At 41.4% G+C, this 24,556-nt stretch overlaps 1 protein-coding gene across 1 annotated transcript in view; it reads left to right on the top strand.

Annotated features, from left to right (window-relative positions):
- Positions 1–24,556, top strand: part of GNPAT (glyceronephosphate O-acyltransferase) — a 48,836-nt gene that overhangs the window by 1,083 nt on the left and 23,197 nt on the right. The window contains exons 2-8 of the mRNA XM_065401173.1: positions 7,168–7,356; positions 11,655–11,831; positions 13,396–13,525; positions 16,143–16,270; positions 16,567–16,642; positions 20,098–20,249; positions 20,343–20,473. Coding sequence (XP_065257245.1) covers positions 7,168–7,356; positions 11,655–11,831; positions 13,396–13,525; positions 16,143–16,270; positions 16,567–16,642; positions 20,098–20,249; positions 20,343–20,473 — 983 coding nt within the window. The remainder of the gene's footprint in view (positions 1–7,167; positions 7,357–11,654; positions 11,832–13,395; positions 13,526–16,142; positions 16,271–16,566; positions 16,643–20,097; positions 20,250–20,342; positions 20,474–24,556) is intronic.

Raw genomic sequence — 24,556 nt, 5'->3', positions numbered from 1 at the left:
GTGATTCTGCTGTATGGGTTCTGTCCAGAAGCCATCAACTACATCTCTATAGGCTCCTAAATCTGAAGGTGGTTACTTATTTCAGTTCCTTACCCTTTACAAGAGACTTATTTTCCATCAAAATTCTTAAAAAAATAAAAATAAATAAATGATGTAGTTGGAATGAAATTGTAATGACATTCCCTATCACCAACAAAAAGGTTTCTATTGCAGATATACAAACACCTCCTTTTTAAATGGAAGCCTGCAGTATTACTGTTTGTTTAATAAATATTGTGATATGTACAAGATGTTATGATTGCAACTCTAGCTTTTGTAATGTCCTGACTTTTGAGTGTTTGACTTCTCAAATCTAATATTACAGTAATGCTAGTCTTTGCACTTAATCTTGTCTGTTTGAAGGAGAATGGGCGGGGGGGAGGGAAAACGGGACACCAAAACTACTTTAAAGATGTCTTTGTTGTCAAAAGAACAGGAGTACTTGTGGCACCTTAGAGACTAACAAATTTATTAGAGCATAAGCTTCTCTGTATGTGTGTATATATATCTCCTCAATATATGTTTCACTCTATATGCATCCGAAGAAGTGGGTTGTAGCCCACGAAAGCTTATGCTCTAATAAATTTGTTAGTCTCTAAGGTGCCACAAGTACTCCTGTTCTTTTTGCGGATACAGACTAACACGGCTGCTACTCTGAAACCTGTCTTTTGTTGTCAAAGGATCTGATTCATGCCCACTGGAAGACTCTCATTCATTTCACTGGGCTTTGGATCAGGCCCAGAATGCATTAGACACCTTGTGCCTGTCTAGTGAGATAGCAGTACTAGGGTGGTTCTAAGTGGATCAGTTAAGCAGTATATCTTTTAACTGCGGAATCTGCCCTGCTTCTCCAGCGCAGTTACACATGTGTAAAATTCCCAGCTTTAGCATTTTTTACCGTAAAACTGTTTATTGTAAAACTTGATTTTTGTTCCCCCTTTCCTAGTGAGGATTCTACAAAACAAGCGCAGTTTGACATTTCTAGCATCAGCCAATTTTTGAGGTACCTAAATTAATGCAATTTTTTTTTATTTGGAACATATGGATAAACTGTTCTCCATTCAAATAACAGCAAAATTTGTTCAACATTGTAAAAATCTACTCCATCTCTTCTCTTCCTTCCTACACACAGAATCATGAACTTCAGACTAACAGGAATTTGTTTGAGAAATGTAGGAACAGCTGAAAGATGTGTGCATGTGTGGAATCTAGAAAGGAGATTGGAACTCAACCTTAAAGCAGAATGGCTTCTTGAATCTGTGATGACTAACTTGATCCGTGTATTCTTATGCCCATGTGTAGTCCCACTATAGTCAGTAGGGCTCCACATTGGCACAGAGAGAGGCTCTCCCCTTTGTGCTGCAGTGATTTATCATTGCAATCCTCCACCCTCATCTTCAGTAACTTCAGCTTCCAAGTTGACATCCCTTCTGCCCCTTAGCCTCCTTCCTCTCCTCACCGTCTTGTTAGACTTTCAGGTCTGGATCTCCATTTTCCCAAACAGCCACTCACTTGACTTCAGCTTCACCAAGGATTGCTCCTCCTCGTTACTACTGCGTCGCCCATCCACTTCCTTTGCTCTGCACTGCCATCTGCTCCTGTTTCCCTTTCCTTTTTCAGCTCAGTTGTTGTTTCCCTTCTTAGCAAATGCAGGGTCCCTCCCTCTTGCTTCTAATCCTTTGATGAGATTCTTCCCAGTCACCCTTTTGTCCAGTTTCTTGTCACTGAAATGGAGGTTTCTCATCTGCTTTCCCCTTACCTCGCAGGGACATTTCCTCAGTGGTATCTGAGGGACTGTAAGAAGTGCCCAGGTAATCTCCTTATAGCACCTTCCTCCTGATTAGCGGGATGGAACAGCTCCAGTACAGCGAGAGGCTAAAAAGACAGGGCCTGTTCAGCTTAGAAAAGAGATCACTAAGGGGAGGATCTGATACAGGTCTATAAAATCATGAATGGTGTGGAGAAAGTGAATAGGGTAGCATTAATTACCCCTTCACATAACACAAGAACTAGGGGTACCCGATGAAATTAATAGGCAGCAAACATAAGGAAGTACTTCTCCACACAATGCACAGTCAACCTGTGGAACTCACTGCCAGGGGATATTGTGAAAGCCAAAACTATAACTGGATTAAAAAAAGAATAAGTTCATGGAGGATAGGTCTATCAATGGCTGTTAGTCAAGATGGTCAGGGATGTAGCCTCATGCTCCAGGAATCCCTAAACCTCCAGCTACCAGAAGCTGGGACTGGATCAGGGATGGAGCATTCAAAATTGCCCTGTTCGTTCCCTCTGAAGCTTGAGGGACTGGCCACTGTCAGAGACAGGATACTGGGCTATGTGGACCAGTATTGCCGTTCTTCTGTTCTCCTATTGCAGTATTTCCAAACCCAGGTGTTCAAAGCTCATGAGTCAAATGTCCAAAAATCACGAGTGGCTTAAATATCATGAGACCAAAAGTGAAACCATTTGGATTCTTTTCATTTAGCTTCTGCTGTTGGAGCCTTTAGCATTGACATTTTCAAGGTCTTTCTCTGCCAACATTAGTGCTAGAAAGTAACATTTTAAAAAATGAAAGCTGAGCTTCTGACATAATCACATGAATCCAGAAGCTGTGGCTTTGAGAGACACCGAATAGTGTGACTTGTGATAAACTCAGAAGAGTTACTAATACTGCAGTTGCCCCTACTTAATTGTGGCCTCCTCACTGCTTCTAATTTCCGAAAAAAACAAGGAATGTGTATATACACATACATACATACATACACACACACACACCATCCTTAACATGAAGTTGAGCTTGTAGGTGCTCAGCACTTGCCTTTTGTTCCTCATGCCCTGACAGAGTGTAAGAGTTCCCAAAACTCAGACATTAGAAAACCAGGAAGTGCAGCGTTAATGTGGCACTTCCCACACACCCCAACAGCACAACCCTAACTTGGCCCTTATGGGCACAGCAGTAGGAACTAGGAATATAACAGTACCATAGCCCTCAATATACAAACCTACCACTTACACTGTGCCCCCCACAACTCCAAATCAGCAATCTTAGTCATACAGTTCCATGGACTATCACCATGCTGTGTGCAGACTATTGGTCTGGGATGTATTGCTGCTGGTTGGCAGATGCTGAGGGAGGTAAGGTACTGAGTTTGCCCTGATGAGCTCCTTAAGGAAGGGATCAAAGAAGTTGGAGCCAAGACTGGGTGGCTGTGTATAGGAGGAGCACAGGGCAGTACTAAAGGCCTAAGAGCTTAAATCCCTGTTAGTGAAGTTTTTTGTGTGTGAATTACAGAAGTATGTGTGGACCTGAAGCTCACAGCTGGTGAGGACTATGCTGTAGTGCTGTGAATGAGCATGGAGCACCATCTGGACTAAAACAAATGCAGTCGGGGAAAGGAGAGAAAGTGAGCTCCTCATCGCTCCTAGTCCCGAAGAAGAGTAAAGGGGAACCTCCCCAGCCTCCCATTGCTTCTCACTTGACTCCCACTGTAATCAATCCTCAGCCATCTAGGCCTGTGGCAGGATTCAGAGAAGAACCTCCTGCTGCTCCTCTGCACCTGTTTGGCTCCTGCAGCTGCTTCTCACCTCCCAGGCTATTGGGAGGGAGACCCTCACAGGCACTCAGCAGCTGCTCTCTGGCTTTATGGAAGAGATGGGAGTTTTCTCCTGGCCCCAAGGATGGTCCCCCGAGTGCAGATTTCTCTGTATCATCTGTGCCTAGCACTCCCTGGTACCATCAGAGTTTGGCGTGTGAAGCGAAGACTGCCCTTCCCCACTCCCACCAAAAGTCCCCATGCAAGCGTCCTGGGAATTGAATATCGGCCCCTTCTCTCCCATCTCCTGCCCATCTATAACAGCAACAAAAGCCCTCTCACTGCTCTTTGTGCTCATGGAGACTCCCTCTTCCGATATGCCCGGGCACCTGCTGTTGCTTCTTGGCTCTGAGTTCAAGAACAAGTGAAGATTTTCTCACCCCTGTGGTTCCCCTCTTGGCCAGGCCACTCCACAGCACTGTGGAGAGTTTCTGAGGGTTGCTGCCACACTTCACTTTAACTTATATTTATGTACCAATATATTTTGTCATTTTACATATATTTAATATATGAACTAGCACTATGCTATGCCCTATCCTCTTCCCCCCCCCCCCCCATCCCCCTGCTGCTCTCATTTTAGGTCATGGAGCCCCTTTTATAGATTCTTCTTGTCCTGCTTTATTTTTGAGCAGGAGGATTGATGTAGAGAGATCAGTGGCAACAGCTGACACACTACACACGCTAATACCAGGTCATAGCACATATGTTCTTAGATTACTTAGGTTTTGTAGCACACTGATCAATTGGAGACTGGAGGGAGAAGCAAAGATTGAAAGTTTTATAATCCTTTTAAATTTCACTGAAAAAAAATCAAGTGTAAGGAACTTTAAATGGCCACATCTGTATTTAACAACTGGTAGAGATTCAGGCTATGTCTACACTGGCACTCTCGTTGTTAAAACTGTTGTCACTCAGGGGTGTAAAAAACCACCCCCCTGAACGACAAAAGTTTTAACAATGAAAAGCACCGGTGTGGACAGAAATTCGTCAGCAGGACCCGTGCTCCCGGTAACGAAGCTACAGCCCCTCATTTGAGGTGGTTTTATTTTGTTGCCGGGAGAGCTCTCTCCCAGTGATAAAGAGCAGCTACACAGCGCACCTTACAATGATGCAGCTGCAGCAGCACAGCCATGCCATTGTAAGGTGCGCAGTGTAGACATAGCCTTAATCTACTGTTTTCCCTTTCTTGTAAATTCTCACTTCTCAATTTCTTCTTTTCTTGTTTGGTCTTTACACAAATACGAGTTGCTTTGGATAGATTGCGTAAAATCTGTTGCTTTTTAAAAAAAAATTAGATAAGCAGGTGAAAAAAAATGATACTTCTGTTTCATTTAAGTAAAAAATCAAGCTTTTGTTTTGTGTACAAGTAGTGTGAATGGCTGAACTTTAAAATCTCCCAGAACTTCACCTTTATGTGCAAGAGTTGTTTGGTAAGCATGATCGAATGGATTTTGAAATAACGTAGTAGTAAACAACTGTAAACTTGCTTTCATTGTAAACACAGTAAAACAATGTTATTAGGCTTTAGTTTCATAATTATCTGCAACACTTTAATGTTGCACAGATCTGAGTTATGTAATAGCTGTATAATGCTGCTGCTGCAGATTTTTGTGTAACTATCATTTGGTGCAGTTTAAGACTTGTGCATCTCTATAGTGCCATAGCCTAAGGCACTTTGCTTTATTTTTATTTTATGTTAAAAAAAGAGAAACAAAATACAAAAAACTACAGTAGTGCTAAATTAGTTACATTTTCCTTATTTGCATTCAAAGTTGCAAGAGTAAAGGTTCTAATAGCAAGGTTAACTTAGCCACATCTCACACAATTTTTTTTTTATTACTTTTTAGATAGTAGCTGCCAGCAATCTCAATATAGTTGGGACTTCTCTACGATTTGCACACCCCTGACACATGGTTTCAATTTTGAACACAAGTCCTGGGGACTATGCCACGTCCATGACCACTGAAGTCTTGGAAAGATTCCCATTGATTTCAGAGGACTTGAATCAAGTCCTATTTCAGTAGCAGCTGGGGGTTTTACTGCATTACTGACATAGCTGCGAGTTTGGGATGCATGCAGGAGACTACTGTGCCTTTTGGTATCTCATGTGCCTAGTGGTGTTGGTAGAAAATATAGCTTCCCCCTCCTTGAACAAAGAGTTGACAGTATACACACCTCTGTCAGGTGAGTTTGAAGTTCCCATATACCTGATACAGGCAGAAAAGTTGGGTGCAGGCTATATGGTGAGTTTTGTCATATGAATAGATATACTATTTTAGTTCCTAAATACAACATGGGAACATTTATATCTCTCTTCTTCAGGCCACCACTGTGAGTTGGACCCATGCCTTTCTAGGTCTGTGAGCTACCTTTGATTGTGTTGACCACAAGGTGTTGCTGTGGTCACTGGCAGGGATGAGTGACTTCTTTTCTGGCCAAGAGAGCACAGAAAGTGGTGCCTGTCTGCCTCAAGGGTCCTCTTGTGTTGGTTGCTGCAGACTTCTATCTCATGATGCTTCTTGCTCAGCATATTTGTGAGGCCTCTGTGGGATACATTGAGGCAACATGAAGTCTTATATCTCCAATGTGCAGATGACTGTCAGTTTTATGTTTCCATTTCATTTGAGTCCAGCTGATGCAGTTAATTGATTTTCTTAGTGTTTTGCTGCTGTTGCTTGAGTTTGGATGGGTTCAAGATGGTTGAAACACAGCCCCAGCAAGACTAAGGGGACTAGCCAGAGCCATTGGTATAGAAAATAGCCGTCTCAAATGGAAGACAAATGCCTTTTGTCGTTCAGGTTTTCTCCATGAGGTCTTGTTGGATCCACCGCTGCTTCAGGATACTGAGTTAATATCAGCGGCCGAAAAACCTATTTATTATTTGTGTTTGACCAGAGGGAGGTCAGGTCCTTTTTCTTTTATATGTGGAGCTTACCATGGTGATCCATGCCTTTCTCACCTCCAGATGGATAAATGTAATATGTATTGCATGAGCCTACGCTTTAAGCGCCCCAGAAACTTTAACAAACTGGCCATCGCATTTTGCACCAGGTAAAGGGTGTTTCCTTCAAGGACTCCTTTTACACCTATGTTCCCTGATTTGCATTGTCTTCCAGTTTGATTTGGGATATAATTTCAGGTGTTAATTTTTATCCTTAGCCTTAGATGGGTTGCATCTTGGATATCACAGAGATCACGTCATTCCTTGCATGTAATTGCAACAGTTGAAATCAGAAGTGCTTAAGTCACAACCCATTAGTTTAATTAAGAAGATGCTGGAGGCAAGGCACTTTTGCTGTGGTCCCTGTCGACTTTCAAAGCCCATTTGTTCTGCCAAGCTCTTTTTGGTGGGGAAGGTTAAATCTATGTAATATTTGTATATGCACTCAAAGCATGGGAATTTGTTCAAGAATTCAAATAAACATTGCAAAAGTATTACATGACAGCTGAATAAAGCTTAACTGATATATCTAAGAATACCATTGGCTGGTTTAAGATATGGTCTCATTCTGTCTTTGCATATTGCCAGCAGAAAGAACTCACATCAAAGAAAAGGGATGAGTTTGAAGATATCTTGGAGGAGAGACGGCAGTCCAGTGACCTGCGATATGCAATGAAATGTTACACTCCTGTCATTTACAAAGGACTTTCAGCTTGCAAGCCAAGTGCCATTAAAGATAGTGTTCTGCAGTCTGAGCAAGTTCAGTATGTTATCAAACAGGTGAGACCGAACACGGAGTCTCTAATTCGTAGTAGGTGAAATCCAGATAGACATTGCGTGGGAGGAGGGGAGAATCCTTTTTCTGATCTCTGTCAAACAGGTTATTTGTTGTTGGAAAGACCAGTAAATCAAGAACTTGAACACTACACTTTGCTAGCAGGCAAAATAAATACATTGATTTACCTGCAGGGGTATGGTAGATGATCTCCAAGCAGTGTTTTGATTTTGCAGGCATGCCAGTATGTTGCACTGTTTATCCACTCTTCTTGACTTTTTTTATGGGTCTTGGGGGAAAAAAAGCAACATTATGAAATGCATAAGCATAGATTTTAATGTAATTTCCTAGCTTTCTTTAGAGGAGAATGGTAAAAACAAATTGGAAATTTTTTTTAAAAACAACTGTAACAACTCCTTCCCATCATGCATCATCGTCGTCATCAGGTTTTGAAGCCTGAACTTTCAGCGTTTCAGCACAGCCTGCTACTGCTCGAGCTACAGGACTCACTGCATTAGCTGGCAGCAAGAGAAGGCAGTTATCCCAGACTAGGGTGGGCTGCTGGATCCAGGAGGCTGTCCGTGGGAACCTGGCTTGGCTGCCTACCTCCCACCCTCCCGAGAAGTGAAAGGAATTCCTGCCCTGTCTGGTACTCCCGGGTGGGGTAGAACACTTGGATAATGTATTAGTTCCACGGAGGGGATGGTAATAGGAACAAATGGCAATGTAGGGGAAATGGCAGTTTTTAACACTTTATAACTGCTAACCAAACAAAGGGTAGGAATAAATGGTCACTTTTCACAATGGAGAGAGATAAATAGTAGGGTCTCCCAAGGATCTGTATTGGGATCTGTGCTGTTTAACATCTTCATAAAATAATACGTAAAAGGGGGTGAACAGTGAGATGGCAAAATTTGTAGATGATACAAAATTACACCAGGTAGATAAGTTCAAAGTTGATTGTGAAGAGTTATAAAGAGATCTCACTAAACTGGGCAAAAAAAATGGCAGATGAAATTCAATGCTGCTAAGTGCAAAGTAATGTACATTGGAAAAATAATCCCAACTATATGTACAAAATGATGGAGTATAAATTAGCTGTTATCACGCAAGAAAGAGATTCTTGGCGTCATCTCGGCTAGTTCCCTGAAAACATCCGCTCAGTGAGCAGCAGCAGCAGTCAAAAAAGCTAATCGAATGTTAGGAACCATTAGTAAAGGGATGGGTAATAAAACAGGAAAGTATCTAATGCCACTCTATAAATCCATGATATGCCCACACCTTGAATACTACATGCAGTTCTGGTTACCTCATCTCTGTACTTTTTCCATTTCTAACATATTATTTTCTGAGAAGGGCAACAAAAATGGTTAGAGGTATATGGAATAGCTTCCATATGAAGAAAGATTAAAAAGACTGGGATTGATCAGTTTAGAGAAGAGATGATTAAAGTGGGTTATGAAATAGGTCTATAAAATCATGAATGGCATGGAGAAAGTTAATAGGGTAGTGTTATTTACCCCTTAACGTAACACAAGAACTAGTGGTCACCTGATGAAATTAATAGGCAGCAGGTTTAAAACAAACAAAAAGAAGTACTTCTTCACACAACTTGTGGAACTCGTGCCAGGAGATGTTGTGAAGGCCAAAAGTATAACTGGGTTCAAAAGATAATTAGATGAATTCATGGAGGATAGGTTCATCAATGGCTATTAGCCAAGATGGTCAGTGACACAACCTCATGCTCCACATGTCTGTAAACCTCCAACTGCCAGAAGCTGGGATTGGATGATGGGAGGGATCACTCAAAATTGCCCTGTTTGGTTCATTCACTTTGAAGCATCTGGCACTGACCACTGTTAGAGACAGGATACTGAGCTAGCTGGACCATTGGTCTGGCCCAATATGGCCGTTCTTATATTAACCCTGCATGGAATTTCATGAGACAAAGAAAATGACCTTCTCTAGCTCAACGGCTTTCTCCCAGCTGCATTTTAAAGGCCTGCTGCAAACCATGGAGCTGTTAGTTTCTTTCTAAAAGATTCTTGTGACTATTTTTATAGTGGAAAGTGTTAAGCAGCTGAAACATAAGGGTTACTTACCAGCTCCTCCTCTAATTTCAATACCATCCCTTCAGGAGGGCAAGCTGACAGCAATGCTGAAACAAGTGGTGGTGAAGTCCTTGCTCAGAACCCCCCACCCCCTCCAAGCACTTGGTATGTCTCCACTGCAGCTGAGAGCAATCCTCCCAGCCCAGGGAGACAGACTCTCACTAGTTCTGCTTGAATTAGTGAACGAAAAATAGTAATATGGAGGTGGTGGCTTGGGCTAGCCACCCAACCTCAGACCCAGGGATCGGTGAGCTTGGACTTGGGCGGCTACCCCGCGCTGCTACCCCTGCTGCAACGTCCAGGTTGCTACTTTAGCATGCTAGCTTGAGCAGAGCTGGCATGAGTCTGTCTACCTGGGCTAGGAGGCATGCTCCCAGCTGCAATGTAGACTTATCCTTGGCGGTTAATGATCTTGCCAGTTACAGTCCAGTCTCAAACATTTCTTCTTCAGACTATTGCAAGACGCTCTACTTGGGGCTGTCTTGGGAATATACCTACCAGCTACAGCTGGTGTAGAATACAACAGCCTCCTGTTTGAGTGGAGAAAACTTACTCACTTGAATGAACCACCCCACATCTTTGGAATTTTCTCCCCTGGCAATTTGCTGGAGCTGGTCTAGCAAGTTTCAGGGTATGAGCTGAGTTGCATTTGTTTGATTTAGTTTTTGTATGATTTTTGTGGTTTATAGGGTTTCTTGTTTCCTAATTTTATGGAATAAGTAACTAGCTGCTGTAGGAGATATGCACTCTATACCTTAATAATTATTTATTCATGAAGGATAAGAAGTGTGCTGGTAAGCATTTTACAAATGAATGAGAGGAAAGTGCCTGCCCTGAATAAATAATAAAAATATACTTCCTATTAAATATTGATTTTTGTTTGGTGGGGTTAGAGAAGGCAGTAACTGGTTTCTTCTGTGTTGCTAAAATAATCAGGCTTTGCTAGACTTGAAACTATTCAGGATGAAATAAATTATGTAGAGAAGGAAGTTTGAATGCATCAATTTGACAGTGAAATGGCCACTTGATTGGGATGGAGGAGGGTGGGAGAAGAGAAATTTCTTGACTGTTATAGAAGTGAAAACATAACTAATAAGGTGTACACCTCTCTAAGCTGAGACATGGTTTATTCACTGATTCATAGATTCATAGATTCTAGGACTGGAAGGGACCTCGAGAGGTCATCGAGTCCAGTCCCCTGCCCGCATGGCAGGACCAAATACTGTCTAGACCATCCCTGATAGACATTTATCTAACCTACTCTTAAATATCTCCAGAGATGGAGATTCCACAACCTCCCTAGGCAATTTATTCCAGTGTTTAACCACCCTGACTGCATAGTCAGTTTGATGTTCACTGCATCCTCCATGCTTTTATAACATGCATGTTCCTTATTTAGTTGTTGTTTAATCATAAAGAGTATCTTTTAGGTTAAATGTTTTTTGAGTCAATATATTGAATAAGGAGATTTCCACTCTCTAATTCCTTAGTAACAATCTCCCAAATGAAAGATTTGCAACAATTAAAACTGAACATCAATATGCAACATTTGTAGTGATGGTACTTTGTATGCATTTCAGCCAGCCATTGCCAAAAGGATACATTACAAAGAGGTGCATGAGTAATGGAGTTGATATCCCTCCGGTAACTCTAAAAACTCACTCCAAAAGCATTTTAAAACTTTTCTACAAATGTATCTAATAAGAATACTGGCTTTTTAAAATTAACTTTATTAATCAGTGAAAGAAGACCAAAGCATGCATTTGTCCGAAAGGCAATTTAATAAATCCTCTTCTAAAATGTAAGCTTCCTAAAAAAGATACAAATCTAGTACAACGTATATATGCCAATGCATCCTAATGGCTTATTATAAATATAAATACAGCCTTTGTATGAAACTTATGTTTCAGAAGATGATCACTTAAATTACTGTGTTTCAGAGGAGTTCAGGCTTTACTTTTTTTTGTTGTTGAAATAAAACTGAACCAGTAACATTAGGTTTATGCCTGTCATATAAAGCAGAACCCACATTTCCCTAAAATAATGTTTGAAACATTTAGAATGTATTGCATTGCATTGCTTTAATACCTTTCTCTTAGTTTGACAGAATAATAGGTATAGTTTGTGGAACAGTCTTTTAAAAAAAAAATTATGGGAAATGACTTTTGATCTTATTGTTGCTTTTTATTTAGCTATCAAAAGAGATGGGTGAGTCCACTGATATTATACAAGAAGAAGCCATTGAAATCCTGGATGAGATGGGTCACAATTTACACATAGGAGCTATTCGATTTTTTGCTTTTAGTTTGAGCAAAATATTTAAACGCCTTTTCCAGAAGGTTTGTGTGAATGAAGAAGGAATTCAGAAAGTAAGTATTGGTATAAAGGCTGACATAACTGGTGGTTATACTACTCACTCAGGCATAGACTCTCAATCTGCACCCAAATTACATCTTTTGGAGCTATAAAAGATAAAAAGTGGCAAGGCCTGTGTTAACTAGGATTATCTTTTTCAACAATTAAAAAGGGAGAAACCTAGATGTGAATGAAGAATTCAAAGGAGACTCTAAACTAGTAATTTCAGTACACAAGTATCACAGATTTAAATAATTAATGCATTTTATCCCATTGTGCAGAGCTACTAGATAGGCTTGTGACTGGAATAAATTTTGAAACAGAGAAAACAATAACCCCTAAAGCTGACCTACAAAGATTTTTTTTTTTTTTAAATTGTGCTTGTACCCTTGATTGTGTATAAAGAAAGGCCTAACAGGGTTTTTTCTTGTTGTTTCCCTGGGAAATATCAAGAATGTCAAGTCTGATCTTTCCTTACCCTCCCCCATGCCCCCCACCAAGGACTTGTTGGCAGGCTCAGAAGCTGTGTGAGAGCTTTTGCATTTATTGAAATGGTGGGAGTAATCTTTATTGAAGATTTCCTTTCTCCAGAATATTAAGTAGTCTTTGACGTTAAATAGTTAACAAAACAAAGACGCCGTCTGTCTAAATATTTTCCTCCTCTCAGTTGTTCAGTTTTCACTCTTGTGATGTTACCATTTTATTAGTTCTCTGGTCAGTATAGAGTCTTACTGAACAGGGCCTGAATTCCTAATTAAATTAAATTAAAATAAAATAGCATAAGAGTAACTTCTCTAGGGTGTTTGGGGGATGGGGAAACTTTATGAAAGAAGTGTTGTTTCTAAAAGGCATAAGCCCATTTTTTGTTTAATTTACTTTTAGTAGTAGGCACTAATAAAGACAAGTTCTAGAAGTAAAGTTTGGACCCATGATAAAGTGGGATATGGTCATAAGCACTGAAGAATGGGATTTGTGAATAATAGAAACATGGGAACCTGGTTGGAGTTACACCATGCTGATGGGTATATGGTATGCCTGAGAGAATAAGAAGCTAGCTCATCAATATGTATTTCAAAGAATTTCACTATAATCGATATCAATTATATCTAACTCAGTAAATATCCAAAATATATTAAAGCACTTCAGAGAGGTGTTGGAAGGAATAGAAAGTAAAGGTCATGTTTCTCCATATGTTGTAAGAATGCCCCAAAAATAAAATACTGAAATGTAGTGACTCATTAAGGCAATCAGAACACATGTGAAATGTCAGCAGTCCTCCATGACTCATCTCCCACTATCCAGGGGTCCTACTAGATTTATGATTAAAGGGGAGTTCTCCTTTGAGAAACTCTACATTGATATGGGGTCCAGTGCTAGTGTTACTGTAGCTCCAAGTTGTCTGTCAGCAAAAACTGAAAGAATTAGACTACTGATAAACACCAGGGCCACCCGCTAATGAAATTCACTATAATGTAAACTTAAAAACAAAAACCATTCTAGTCTGAGATCTTGTTGGAATTTGCCGTGATGGCTTCCATGAAAGGGGTTCCCATAAATATTGTTTGTGTTTGTTCTTAGTTACAACAGGCCATTCAGGAGCATCCAGTTGTCCTGCTGCCCAGTCACCGAAGCTATATAGATTTTCTGATGCTATCTTATTTGTTATACACATATGACTTGGCTCTGCCTGTCATTGCTGCAGGAATGGGCAAGTATTTCTTTTAACAATCCATTTTCAAGATGCAGAGATATTATTATAGCAGGTGCCTGGTACTAGCTACCACCATTAAGGTTGAAACAGTTTCTGTAATAACCCCCCATTTTCATATGGTTAAAACATTCTGAAAAGCTTCATTTGGGCAGATGTATCTGCCCAAATGGTGATTTATTTATTTTTTTTATAGCACGTTTGAGCAAAACCCCACTAACTTCTCAGTAATGGTGGGGGGAAATATTTATGTCACTTTAAAAAGTTGCCATGTTTTTTCCCCATACATGCAGATAATTGAAATGGCTGGATTCTGAAACTTGGTATGTGAATATTACTTACTGAAGAGTACCTACTTGACCAACTTGGGGGGAAAATTGGTTTGGAGGAGGATGATTAGGCATGATTGAATACTGGCAGCTGCATATGTGCAGTAGAACATTTTCATATATCTATTTGCAGTTAGCTGTGCTGTGTGCGGCTTTTTTTTAAGTGCCCCTGTAAGCATCTCATCTTGTAAAGTGCCTTGCACCTTGTGCAAGGTGCTGACTGCTCCTGAGAAAAGTGAGGTTTTGGAAAAAATTTAATCTCTAATTGTGATGAAAATCCAAAATCTTGAAAATTTTTGTACAAATGAAATGCCAAGCTGCCTGGGATCCCTGGCTCCACAGCAGCCCGCCAGGCAAGCTGCTGTGGAGCCAGGGAGCTTGGTAGCTCTCTAGGTGGGTTGCTGGGAGTCTGGGAAGCCCTGAGAAGCAGGCAAGCTGTGGAGGAGGAGGCAGGAGCCTGGAAGTCCTGGAAGCCATGGCTCTGCAACAAGCAAACTGTGGAGAACTGGGAGCTTGGGCTCCCTGGTAGCCCACCAGGCAGGCTGCTTGGGAGTTGAAGGTGAGGGGGGACAGGCGAGCTGGCAGGGAACCACGTAAGATTTAATTGGAAACCTGTTCTGATTTCTGTTAAGACTTGTCAAAATCAACACATTCTCACAGAATTAGCATTTTCCAGCAGAAAAAATATTCCATGAGAGAACTTTCAACAAGCTTTAGCTGAGACCTTATTATGCACTTTTCAGTATGTCAGTAGGTACCAATCAGTCTTAGGGACTTAACTTTGTGCTCTTCACATGCAAGGTGCTGTAGATGTGGCAATTACTTTATATATTAGGTATACACCTATCATTGTATGATAGGTGTGGTACTGTCTTACAAAGTTTTCAAAATTCTGTATTAGCTTAACTTTCCTTCCATTGAAGTTAATGGGAGCAGAGTTAGACCAAAATAAATGCACCCTAAATCACTTATGGCACTGCAATATACGCTAGATCCTCAGCTGTTTTGAGAACTTACTGTGCCTTACAACACACTAAAGTTTTAAGGTGTGTTAAGAACTAATGGTGATTACAGATTTTGTTCTTTATTAAACCTAAGACATTAAATCCCAAATGTATTTTTAATATGTTAAGATTAGTCACCAGAAATTAAGGTTGAAATTTTGAGCTGACTGTATTGCACGTGTATATGTTCTATTCCTCTCTTTCTAGTGAGATGTGTAGCTTATTATGTGTGTTCTCATAGTTTACTCTGTACTGTACTATAAAGTTATACAAGATATTCACGGCAACACAGTTCCAACAGCAACATGAACTTGAACTTTTGTATTTACTGACTTTGACATTCACTGTGCAACCTTAAAAGGTTCCCAAATATAGTGCGTCAGAGGAAGATCCTAGAATCTAACAGGTCAAACTTTTTTCAAACTGCATTATGTGGCTCCCCAAACAATTCATTGTTATATTGCAAGTGTTCTAACTAACTTGCCAAAACCCAGAAAGGGGTAATCCTGATTCCTCAAGACTAGGAAACACATAACAGCTGTACTTTCGAGTTCCTATTTTCCCTTCCTCATAAAGTTGATGAGCCAGATATCAACTATTGTAAATGGGCCTGGTTTCACTGACTTGAATAGAGCTAGGCCAACTGACATCAGCTGTGGATCTATTAGAATATATTTAAATGGACGTGTTGCTCTCTCTCAGGATTACTGAGGGTTTGTCTGCGTTTACAGCACTGCAGTGCTTAATGAAGACACTACCTACACCAAAGGGAGAAGCTCTTCCTATCGGCATAAGTAAGCCACCTCCCCAAAGGCAGTAGCTATGTCAACAGCAGGAGCCTTCCTGTCAACATAGTGCTGTGTGGGAGTTCAGTCAGTATAACTGTGTTGCTCAGGAGTGTGGAAAATCCACACCCCTGAGCGACGTAGTTACACCGAGATAAGTTGGTAGTATAGACCAAGCCTGAAACTACTATGGACTTTGAGTCAGTATAACAATGACCAGATTTTCAAGTCTGATCATCTAAATGTTAGAAGAGATCATTGTGACTGTAAGTGCCCCTTTGCACATACAAATGCAGAATTCAAAAACTTGACCCACTGTTTGTAGATTTTTTGTGTGTGTGTGTGTGTGGTGCTCGAAAGCTAATAGAAGATATTTTCAATAAATCCCCAAAGGATTAGTCCTTTATGGCAATAGCGGAGGTCAGAGCTTTAGGGAAACAGATTAATATTAGGTGGCACAGTCAATCAATGAGTTTTGTGTTTGGTTTTTTCCCCACAGATTTCCTAGGAATGAAAATAGTTGGTGAGCTGCTACGAAGGTCAGGTGCCTTTTTTATGCGACGTACGTTCGGTGGGAACAGACTCTATTGGGCAGTTTTTGCTGAATATGTAAAAACAATGTTACGGGTAAATAAATTACTGAACAATTTTTTAAAAAGTACATTTTAAAGCATTAGTTGACCTTACTGGCACATGCGTTCTATGAAAGATACATTAAAGTGAAAAACTTTATTTGGTTAATTTAACTATATGCTGTATTGGAGGTGATGGATGAATGTAGGTTTAGTGATGTTTGATGTTAGACTTGCGTGGCTCCCAGCTTAAAATAAGCCTTTTTACTATGTGGAGAGAGAAGATGAAACATTATCATATTGATTCCCCCCCCCCCCCCAATCAACTTATTGTTTTGTTTTGTTTTGAAGAATGGCTATGCCCCAATTGAATTTTTTCTCGAGGGGACCAGAAGCCGCACCGCGAAGACTTTGACTCCAAAGTTTGGTACGTTGGTTGAAAAAGTTAAAATCTTTATTGAATTTGGGGATTTTCACTAGAGTACCTTATTGACTGGGAACATTTCACTTCAGGACGAAATGCAGAGATAAAATTTCTCGATACTTTAAATGATTGCTTCATGGAGCAGCTGGTACGGGAATCCACAAGGGGAGAGGCAACTCTAGATTTAGTCCTGAGTGGAGTGCAGGAGCTGGTCCAAGAGATAACTATAACAGGACCGCTTGGAAATAGTGACCATAATACAATAGCATTCAACATCCCTGTGGTGGGAAGAACATCTCAACAGCCCAACACTGTGGCATTTAATTTCAAAAGGGGGAACTATGCAAAAATGAGGGGGTTAGTTAAACAGAAGTTAAAAAGTACAGTGACTAAAGTGAAATCCCTGCAAGCTGCATGGGCGCTTTTTAAAGACACCATAATAGAGGCCCAACTTCAATGTATACCCCAAATTAAGAAACACAGTAAAAGAACTAAAAAAGAGCCACCGTGGCTTAACAACCATGTAAAAGAAGCAGAGAGAGATAAAAAGACTTCCTTTAAAAAGTGGAAGTCAAATCCTAGTGAGGCAAATAGAAAGGAGCATAAACACTGCCAAATTAAGTGCAAGAATGTAATAAGAAAAGCCAAAGAGGAGTTTGAAGAATGGCTAGCCAAAAACTCCAAAGGTAATAACAAAATGTTTTTTAAGTACATCAGAAGCAGGAAGCTTGCTAAACAACCAGTGGGGCCGTTTGATGATCGAGATACAAAAGGAGTGCTTAAAGACGATAAAGTCATTGCGGAGAAACTAAATGGATTCTTTGCTTCAGTCTTCACGGCTGAGGATGTTGGGGAGATTCCCAAACCTGAGCCGGCTTTTGTAGGTGACAAATCTGAGGAACTGTCACAGATTGAATTGTCACTAGAGGAGGTTTTGGAATTAATTGATAAACTTAACATTAACAAGTCACCGGGACCAGATGGCATTCACCCAAGAGTTCTGAAAGAACTCAAATGTGAAGTTGCGGAACTATTAACTAAGGTTTATAACCTGTCCTTTAAATCGGCTTCTGTACCCAATGACTGAAAGTTAGCTAATGTAACGCCAATATTTAAAAAGGGCTCTGGAGGTGATCCCGGCAATTACAGACCGGTAAGTCTAACGTTGGTACCGGGCAAATTAATCGAAACAATAGTTAAGAATAAAATTGTCAGACACATAGAAAAACATAAACTGTTGAGCAATAGTCAACATGGTTTCTGTAAAGGGAAATCGTGTCTTACTAATCTATTAGAGTTCTTTGAAGGGGTCAACAAACATGTGGACAAGGGGGATCCAGTGGACATAGTGTACTTAGATTTCCAGAAAGCCTTTGACAAGGTCCCTCACCAAAGGCTCTTACATAAATTAATCTGTCATGGGATAAAAGGGAAGGTCCTTTCATGGACTGAGAACTGGTTAAAAGATAGGGAACAAAAGGTAGGAATTAATAGTAAATTCTCAGAATGGAGAGGGGTAACTAGTGGTGTTCCCCAAGGTTCAGTCCTCGGACCAATCCTATTCAACTTATTTATAAATGATCTGGAGAAAGGGGTAAACAGTGAGGTGGCAAAGTTTGCAGATGATACTAAACTGCTCAAGATAGTTAAGACTAAAGCAGACTGTGACGAACTTCAAAAAGATCTCACAAAACTAAGTGATTGGGCAACAAAATGGCAAATGAAATTTAATGTGGATAAATGTAAAGTAATGCACATTGGAAAAAATAACCCCAACTATACATACAATATGATGGGAGCTAATTTAGCTACAACAAGTCAGGAAAAAGATCTTGGAGTCATCGTGGATAGTTCTCTGAAGATGTCCACGCAGTGTGCAGAGGCGGTCAAAAAAGCAAACAGGATGTTAGGGATCATTAGAAAGGGGATAGAGAATAAGACTGAGAATATATTATTGCCCTTATATAAATCGATGGTACGCCCACATCTCGAATACTGCGTATAGATGTGGTCTCCTCATCTCAAAAAAGATATATTGCACTAGAAAAGGTTCAGAAAAGGGCAACTAAAATGATTAGGGGTTTGGAACGGGTCCCGTATGAGGAGAGATTAAAGAGGCTAGGACTCTTCAGCTTGGAAAAGAGGAGACTAAGGGGGGATATGATAGAGGTATATAAAATCATGAGTGATGTGGAGAAAGTGGATAAGGAAAAGTTATTTACTTATTCCCATAATACAAGAACTAGGGGTCACCAAATGAAATTAATAGGCAGCAGGTTTAAAACAAATACAAGGAAGTTCTTCTTCACGCAGTGCACAGTCAACTTGTGGAACTCCTTACCTGAGGAGGTTGTGAAGGCTAGGACTATAACAGCGTTTAAAAGAACCACCATGAATTTATCCAGTTCTAAGTCCATTAATGGCTATTAGCCAGGATGGGTAAGGAATGGTGTCCCTAGCCTCTGTTTGTCAGAGGGTGGAGATGGATGGCAGGAGAGAGATCACTTGATCATTGCCTGTTAGGTTCACTCCCTCTGGGGCACCTGGCATTGGCCACTGTTGGTAGACAGGATACTGGGCTAGATGGACCTTTGGTCTGACCCGGTACGGCCGTTCTTACGTTCTTATTGTCTTTATGTGCGGGGAGAGGAGAACCAAAACAATAGAACGTGGGAGAGGAGCAAGGTGGTCCAACATCTTCAGTGACCATGTGTAGTTGTGCGGCACCTCTGCGGGCCACATACAGAAGCAATAGGGTGTGCTTCAAACAGCAGAACATCACACATAAGGTGTGTGTGTGAGGTCACACTGCACAGAGGACACCATTTTGTAGGGCAGGTCTGTTGTGGAGTGGACAAATTCAGGAGCTGTATGGAATCATCCTGTAGGCCTCCAGACCAGCCTACTCTACTGGTTAGTGTTGTGTTGTATACATCCTGGCACAAGGGGCTCCTGGTCTGTGACTGCGACTGCTAGATGGTACAGCAATACAAATACTAGAAACGAACAAGATTCCTGGCTCTCACTGCCTCCCTGTGTGGCCTGAGGCAAATCACTTAACCTCTCCCTGCTTCCGATCTGCAATGGGTGTAACAACAGTTATTTATCATCACAGAAGTGTTGTGAAATTTAACTTACGTTTGTAGAAGTGCTGAGAGGTCACTGGATGGAATATGCTATGTGAATGCAAAGCAGTAGTATTGTTGTGTAAATACAGCACAGGTATTTGATCAAATGTAACTTTTCATTTGTATTGTTTTAAAGCACAGACAGCAACTTTGGCTTATGCTTGCATCTGCATAGTGTGAGCACAATGCGTATCTTATAACATAGTTTTTGTCTATTAGTACACAACCAGATGCCTCCTTTCAATTGCAATTTGGCTTAATTTCCTTTCCAGAAGACTCAGAATGTTGTTGTTGTTGTTTTTTTTTCCCCTCTCACCCACCTATTTACAGGTCTTCTCAGTATTGTGATGGAGCCATTTTTTAAACGAGAGGTTTTTGACACCTACCTTGTTCCAATCAGCATCAGCTATGAGAGGATATTAGAAGAATCCCTCTATGCATATGAACTTTTAGGAGTCCCTAAGCCAAAAGAGTCTACATCTGTATGTAAATATATTCAATAATAATACAGTGTATTTGCCTGTCTGTATATCCCTGTAATATCAACTCACATTTTTCCCCTCTCCACACTTCAGGGGTTGTTGAAAGCCAGAAAAATCCTCAGTGACAATTTTGGAAGCATACATGTGTATTTTGGGCAGCCTGTGTCGCTCAGAACATTGGCCTCTGGGAGAATCGATCGGTGTCCTTATCACTTGGTCCCAAGGTACCAGAACATCTGATCTCCCAATAGTTTGTGATCAGATCTATCATTTGTTTGTTTTTTGACTCATGTAAAATAGCTAAGGCTGGAGAGTAGCATTTTTCTTTTCATCTCCATGCTGTGAGCAGGTCAGGTTCTTTCTTTCTCCTCCCCTCTACTTGATCTGATTATTCTGGCAGCTCAGCCACGTTTCTGTAAAAGTCAGGAGGTGGTGTGACTCAAGTGATCAGGTATTTCTGAAGAAGCTCATTATTTGTTGCTTGTTTTGTGAATGTTGTTGAGTACCCTATTCAAGATTATGGTGATGTATGTGCCATGCTAGGCTCTACCATTGAGAGCTGTCAGTAACTGAAGTATCTCAGTTGTTTCACCATTTCAAATCTTCCCCTTCCCTTCCCCCCTCTCCCCCCCATTGCCGCCTTCATCATTGCAGACAATGTGTGTCCTTGTGTCAAGAAGTGGTAATTTTCTGACAAGATGAATGGTTTCCCAATTTGATATCTGGAATTTAAGATTTTCATGGCTTTTGTTTGAGGATAGCAGATGTTATAGCCCCAAGCATTTAGTGTCTTTATGAAGCTATTGTTTTAATGGCATTAAGATTTAACAAAATATTCCTAACTGTATTTTTATGAATGTTGCACACGCTGCACTAATATAACAGAAAAGTGGAATACTTGATATAGTGTTGTGTTTTCCTACTTCATTTTTATTTGATTTAGAAAATGTTTGTGTATAGTATTGCAGGCAATCATATTATTAACCTTTCATGTCCTTGCTTCCAAAGACTGTTGGTATGCAAATTTTAACAACAGTATTTTGATCCTCAACATGTGACAAAAACCAAATTGCTAACCTCACAATCCTGCTCATTAGGAAAAATCCTGGAAGATAGTAATTCTTCTTCAAGTATCAGAGGGGTAGCCGTGTTAGTCTGGATCTGTAAAAAGCGACAGAGTCTCCTGTGGCACCTTATAGACTAACGGACGTATTGGAGCATAAGCTTTCGTGGGTGAATATGACATGCGTCTGACGAAGTGGGTATTCACCCACGAAAGCTTATGCTCCAATACGTCAGTCTATAAGGTGCCACAGGACTCTTTGTTGCTTCTTCAAGTAGCATCCCTCAGAGTGCCTCACATCAGGATATGTTCATGCCCATGCACTTGGATTGGAGACTTTTGTCAGCAGTGTCCATGGGTCTGCACCTGTGCCCTAGACATCCTTGTGCCTAGGCATATAGGCCCTTGTATGAGGGCATATAGGATGGGCATACCCACCATCACTCCAATTCTTTCTCAACCACCTGTAGCTTGAGATGGAGTGTCACTATGTCTGTCAGCTAGCCTCGTGGCTTGCAACGCCTCTCGTTAAAAATTGTCTTTATTTTCTTAGTACTTTTATTTGTTCTTTATTTTTAGCAGTTTGTGCTTTTAAAAGGGGGATTTTCCCCTTCCATTCTGTTTTTTTGCCTGATTTAGGTCTTTATTTTTCATGGGCCTTCATCCGTGGCTAAGTGTGGATTATGCCCAAGACCCTGGGCTTCAGGACCTGCCAGACCTCCTGCTGTTCTTTCCCACACAGTAGCAGACATTCAAGCTGCCTCGGGGAGTCTCTCCTCCTCTCCAAATGTAAGATCTGTTCAGATTTTTAAGAACAGATATGAGAAACTGATGGAGGACAGGCTCAAACTCGTATTTATTGAGCACTTGCGGAGACCCGCAGGATCAGAGTAACCCCTCTGTACACTGGATCCACAAAGAGCCCTGGTGACTGTCTCTACTGCAACAAACAGCAAAAACCCTGGTGGCCCTTCGGAACCATAAAAACAGAAAAGATCTGATTTTCCAAAAAGGGAGAAGAAAAGGGGAAAGTCACCCCTCAGGCTGGGTCTCAGGAGACCTTGCATCCCATTATGGGTACAGCTGAGGCTCCCATCCCCTCCAGTACTGAGACGGCACCAGCTAAGAATATCATGCCGCATATTGAGAAACTGTACCTGCATTGGCACCAGACTCTGTCTCTCCAAGACACAAGGACTCCAGAACCAAAGTTGAAATTGTCATCAGTACTGCCTCCAGCAACCAGAGGTGAAGGATGCCCCGATCATATTTTGGTAACATCTGCAGTACCACCGCACATTCTGGCTCCAAATGTTTCTTAACTGGAGCCCCCAGTACTGTCCAGTTTTTTAACCCAGGAAAACCCTCAGATCTTGGAGGAGCCTGAATCACCATTGCTGAGGGGTACCGAGAGACACTTCACACTGGTATTGTCTCGCCTTCCAGAGCCTACTTACCCTATGTTACCCTCTTCAATTGTGTCTCACCCTCTGATACTGCCAGGGCCTCTGGTCCCTCAAAAATTATTTGAGGGTACACAGACACACTTCCGGTCGATACTAACTCAGCACTCTTCTCAAGCTCCAGTATCAAAGCAATTACAGAATCCCTTCCAGGCCCTGATACTGGCTTGACCACCAATACCAACACCATTTTCCCCTCCACTTAACACAGAAGATGACACTTCATCCGATTCAGAAGTGTCTATACAAGGTTCCCCTTTTCAACCTCCCTCACTTGAGGTACACCTTGATGAAAGTCCTAGTAGGGGATGCACCCAACAACCCTGGCAAGGACAACCATTGGGTCCTGCTCCCTTCCTTTGTGCTCCACCACAGTGGGCTTATTGGAACTGTTGGGCCCTTTATGGTGACCAGTTATACACGGCCCCATCTCATAAGAGAGCATGTCAAGAAAAACTACTGCCATCCTTGGGTCCTTCCACACAGCAGGATCTTACAGGGGAGCAAGAGCCAACTGCAGAAGAAGGAGCATCACCAAATCCTTCTCCTCACCAGACAAGGCTCTCATGCCTCCCCCACTGTCTTATGCCAACGATTTCAAGGGCTTTCAGGACTTTATGAAATTTACAGCTGAGACCCTGCACATTCTGTTGGAGGAGGTATAGGAGCCCCAACACTCCTTGCTGGACATTCTTTACACATCTCCTCGGCAAAATTGCCTTACCCATTGATGATACTCTTCTGGCACCTGCATGTTTTGTGTGGCAAATCCCAGCTATTATACTATCTACATGTAAATGGGCAGATAAAAAATACTGCATAGCACTCAAAGGATGGGCATCTCTTCTCCCATCCTGCACCCGTCAATGAGTAGAACAGACAACACCGGTTCCGTTCTATGCCTTCCAATAAAGAACTAAAAAGACTTGATCTTTTGGGACAAAAAAGCTACTCTTCTGCCATGCTGCAGTTCAGAGTAGGCAATTACCAAGCCCTGAAGGTGAAGTCCAATTTTTACAAACTATTTCAAATTCTCATCTTTTATTGAATATGTGCCACAGGATCAGAGGGAACAATTTCAAGCCCTCATAACAAGGCCAGACAATTTCCAAGGCATCTCGCCAGGCCTCACTTGATGCTGCCAACACAGCTGCTTGATCCATGGCTACGCCAGTTCATGCACCAAGCTTCTTGGCTGCAGTCCTCTGATCTGCTTCGAGAGGGATAAAACACTATCAAGGACGTTCCCTTTGAGGGACACAAGTGATTCAGTGATACCACAGATGGCTCCCTTCACTCTTTTAAGGACTCCTGGGAAATGCTAGGACCTCTTGCCATCTGTACACCTACAGCAAAGGGAAAGTACAGTAGATCACAGATGGATCAATGCTGTCATCAGCTACACTACCAACTCACAAGAACAACTGAGTGCCCCAGGAAGAAACCTAGGTTCACTAGGAGAGCGCCGTCTTCTGTGACCTCCCAGTCAGTGACATCCTCAAAATGACCATTTTGACCTACTGGTTGAGGGTCACCATCTTGCTCCTGCTCCACATTCTACATTGCTCATATCTCCTCTTCACTCTGATGGGGGACCATCTCTCTCATTTTCTGTCTTCCTGGGAGCTCGTCATCTCGGACAGATGGATCTTGGAAGTTGTATCTACAGGTTACTCCATCCAGTTCAGCTTTTCTGCTCCCTCGCCTCCTCCCTCCCCTTCTTCAGGGACTCCTCTCATAAGAGTCTTCTGAGGCAGGAGGTACGATCCCCCTAACACTGG

The sequence above is a fragment of the Emys orbicularis genome, chromosome 3 (genome assembly GCF_028017835.1).
Source record: "Emys orbicularis isolate rEmyOrb1 chromosome 3, rEmyOrb1.hap1, whole genome shotgun sequence".
In the NCBI taxonomy this organism is placed as follows: Eukaryota; Metazoa; Chordata; order Testudines; family Emydidae; genus Emys; species Emys orbicularis.
Note: the sequence above shows the minus strand (reverse complement) of the source record. Positions and strands in the feature narration are given on the sequence as shown.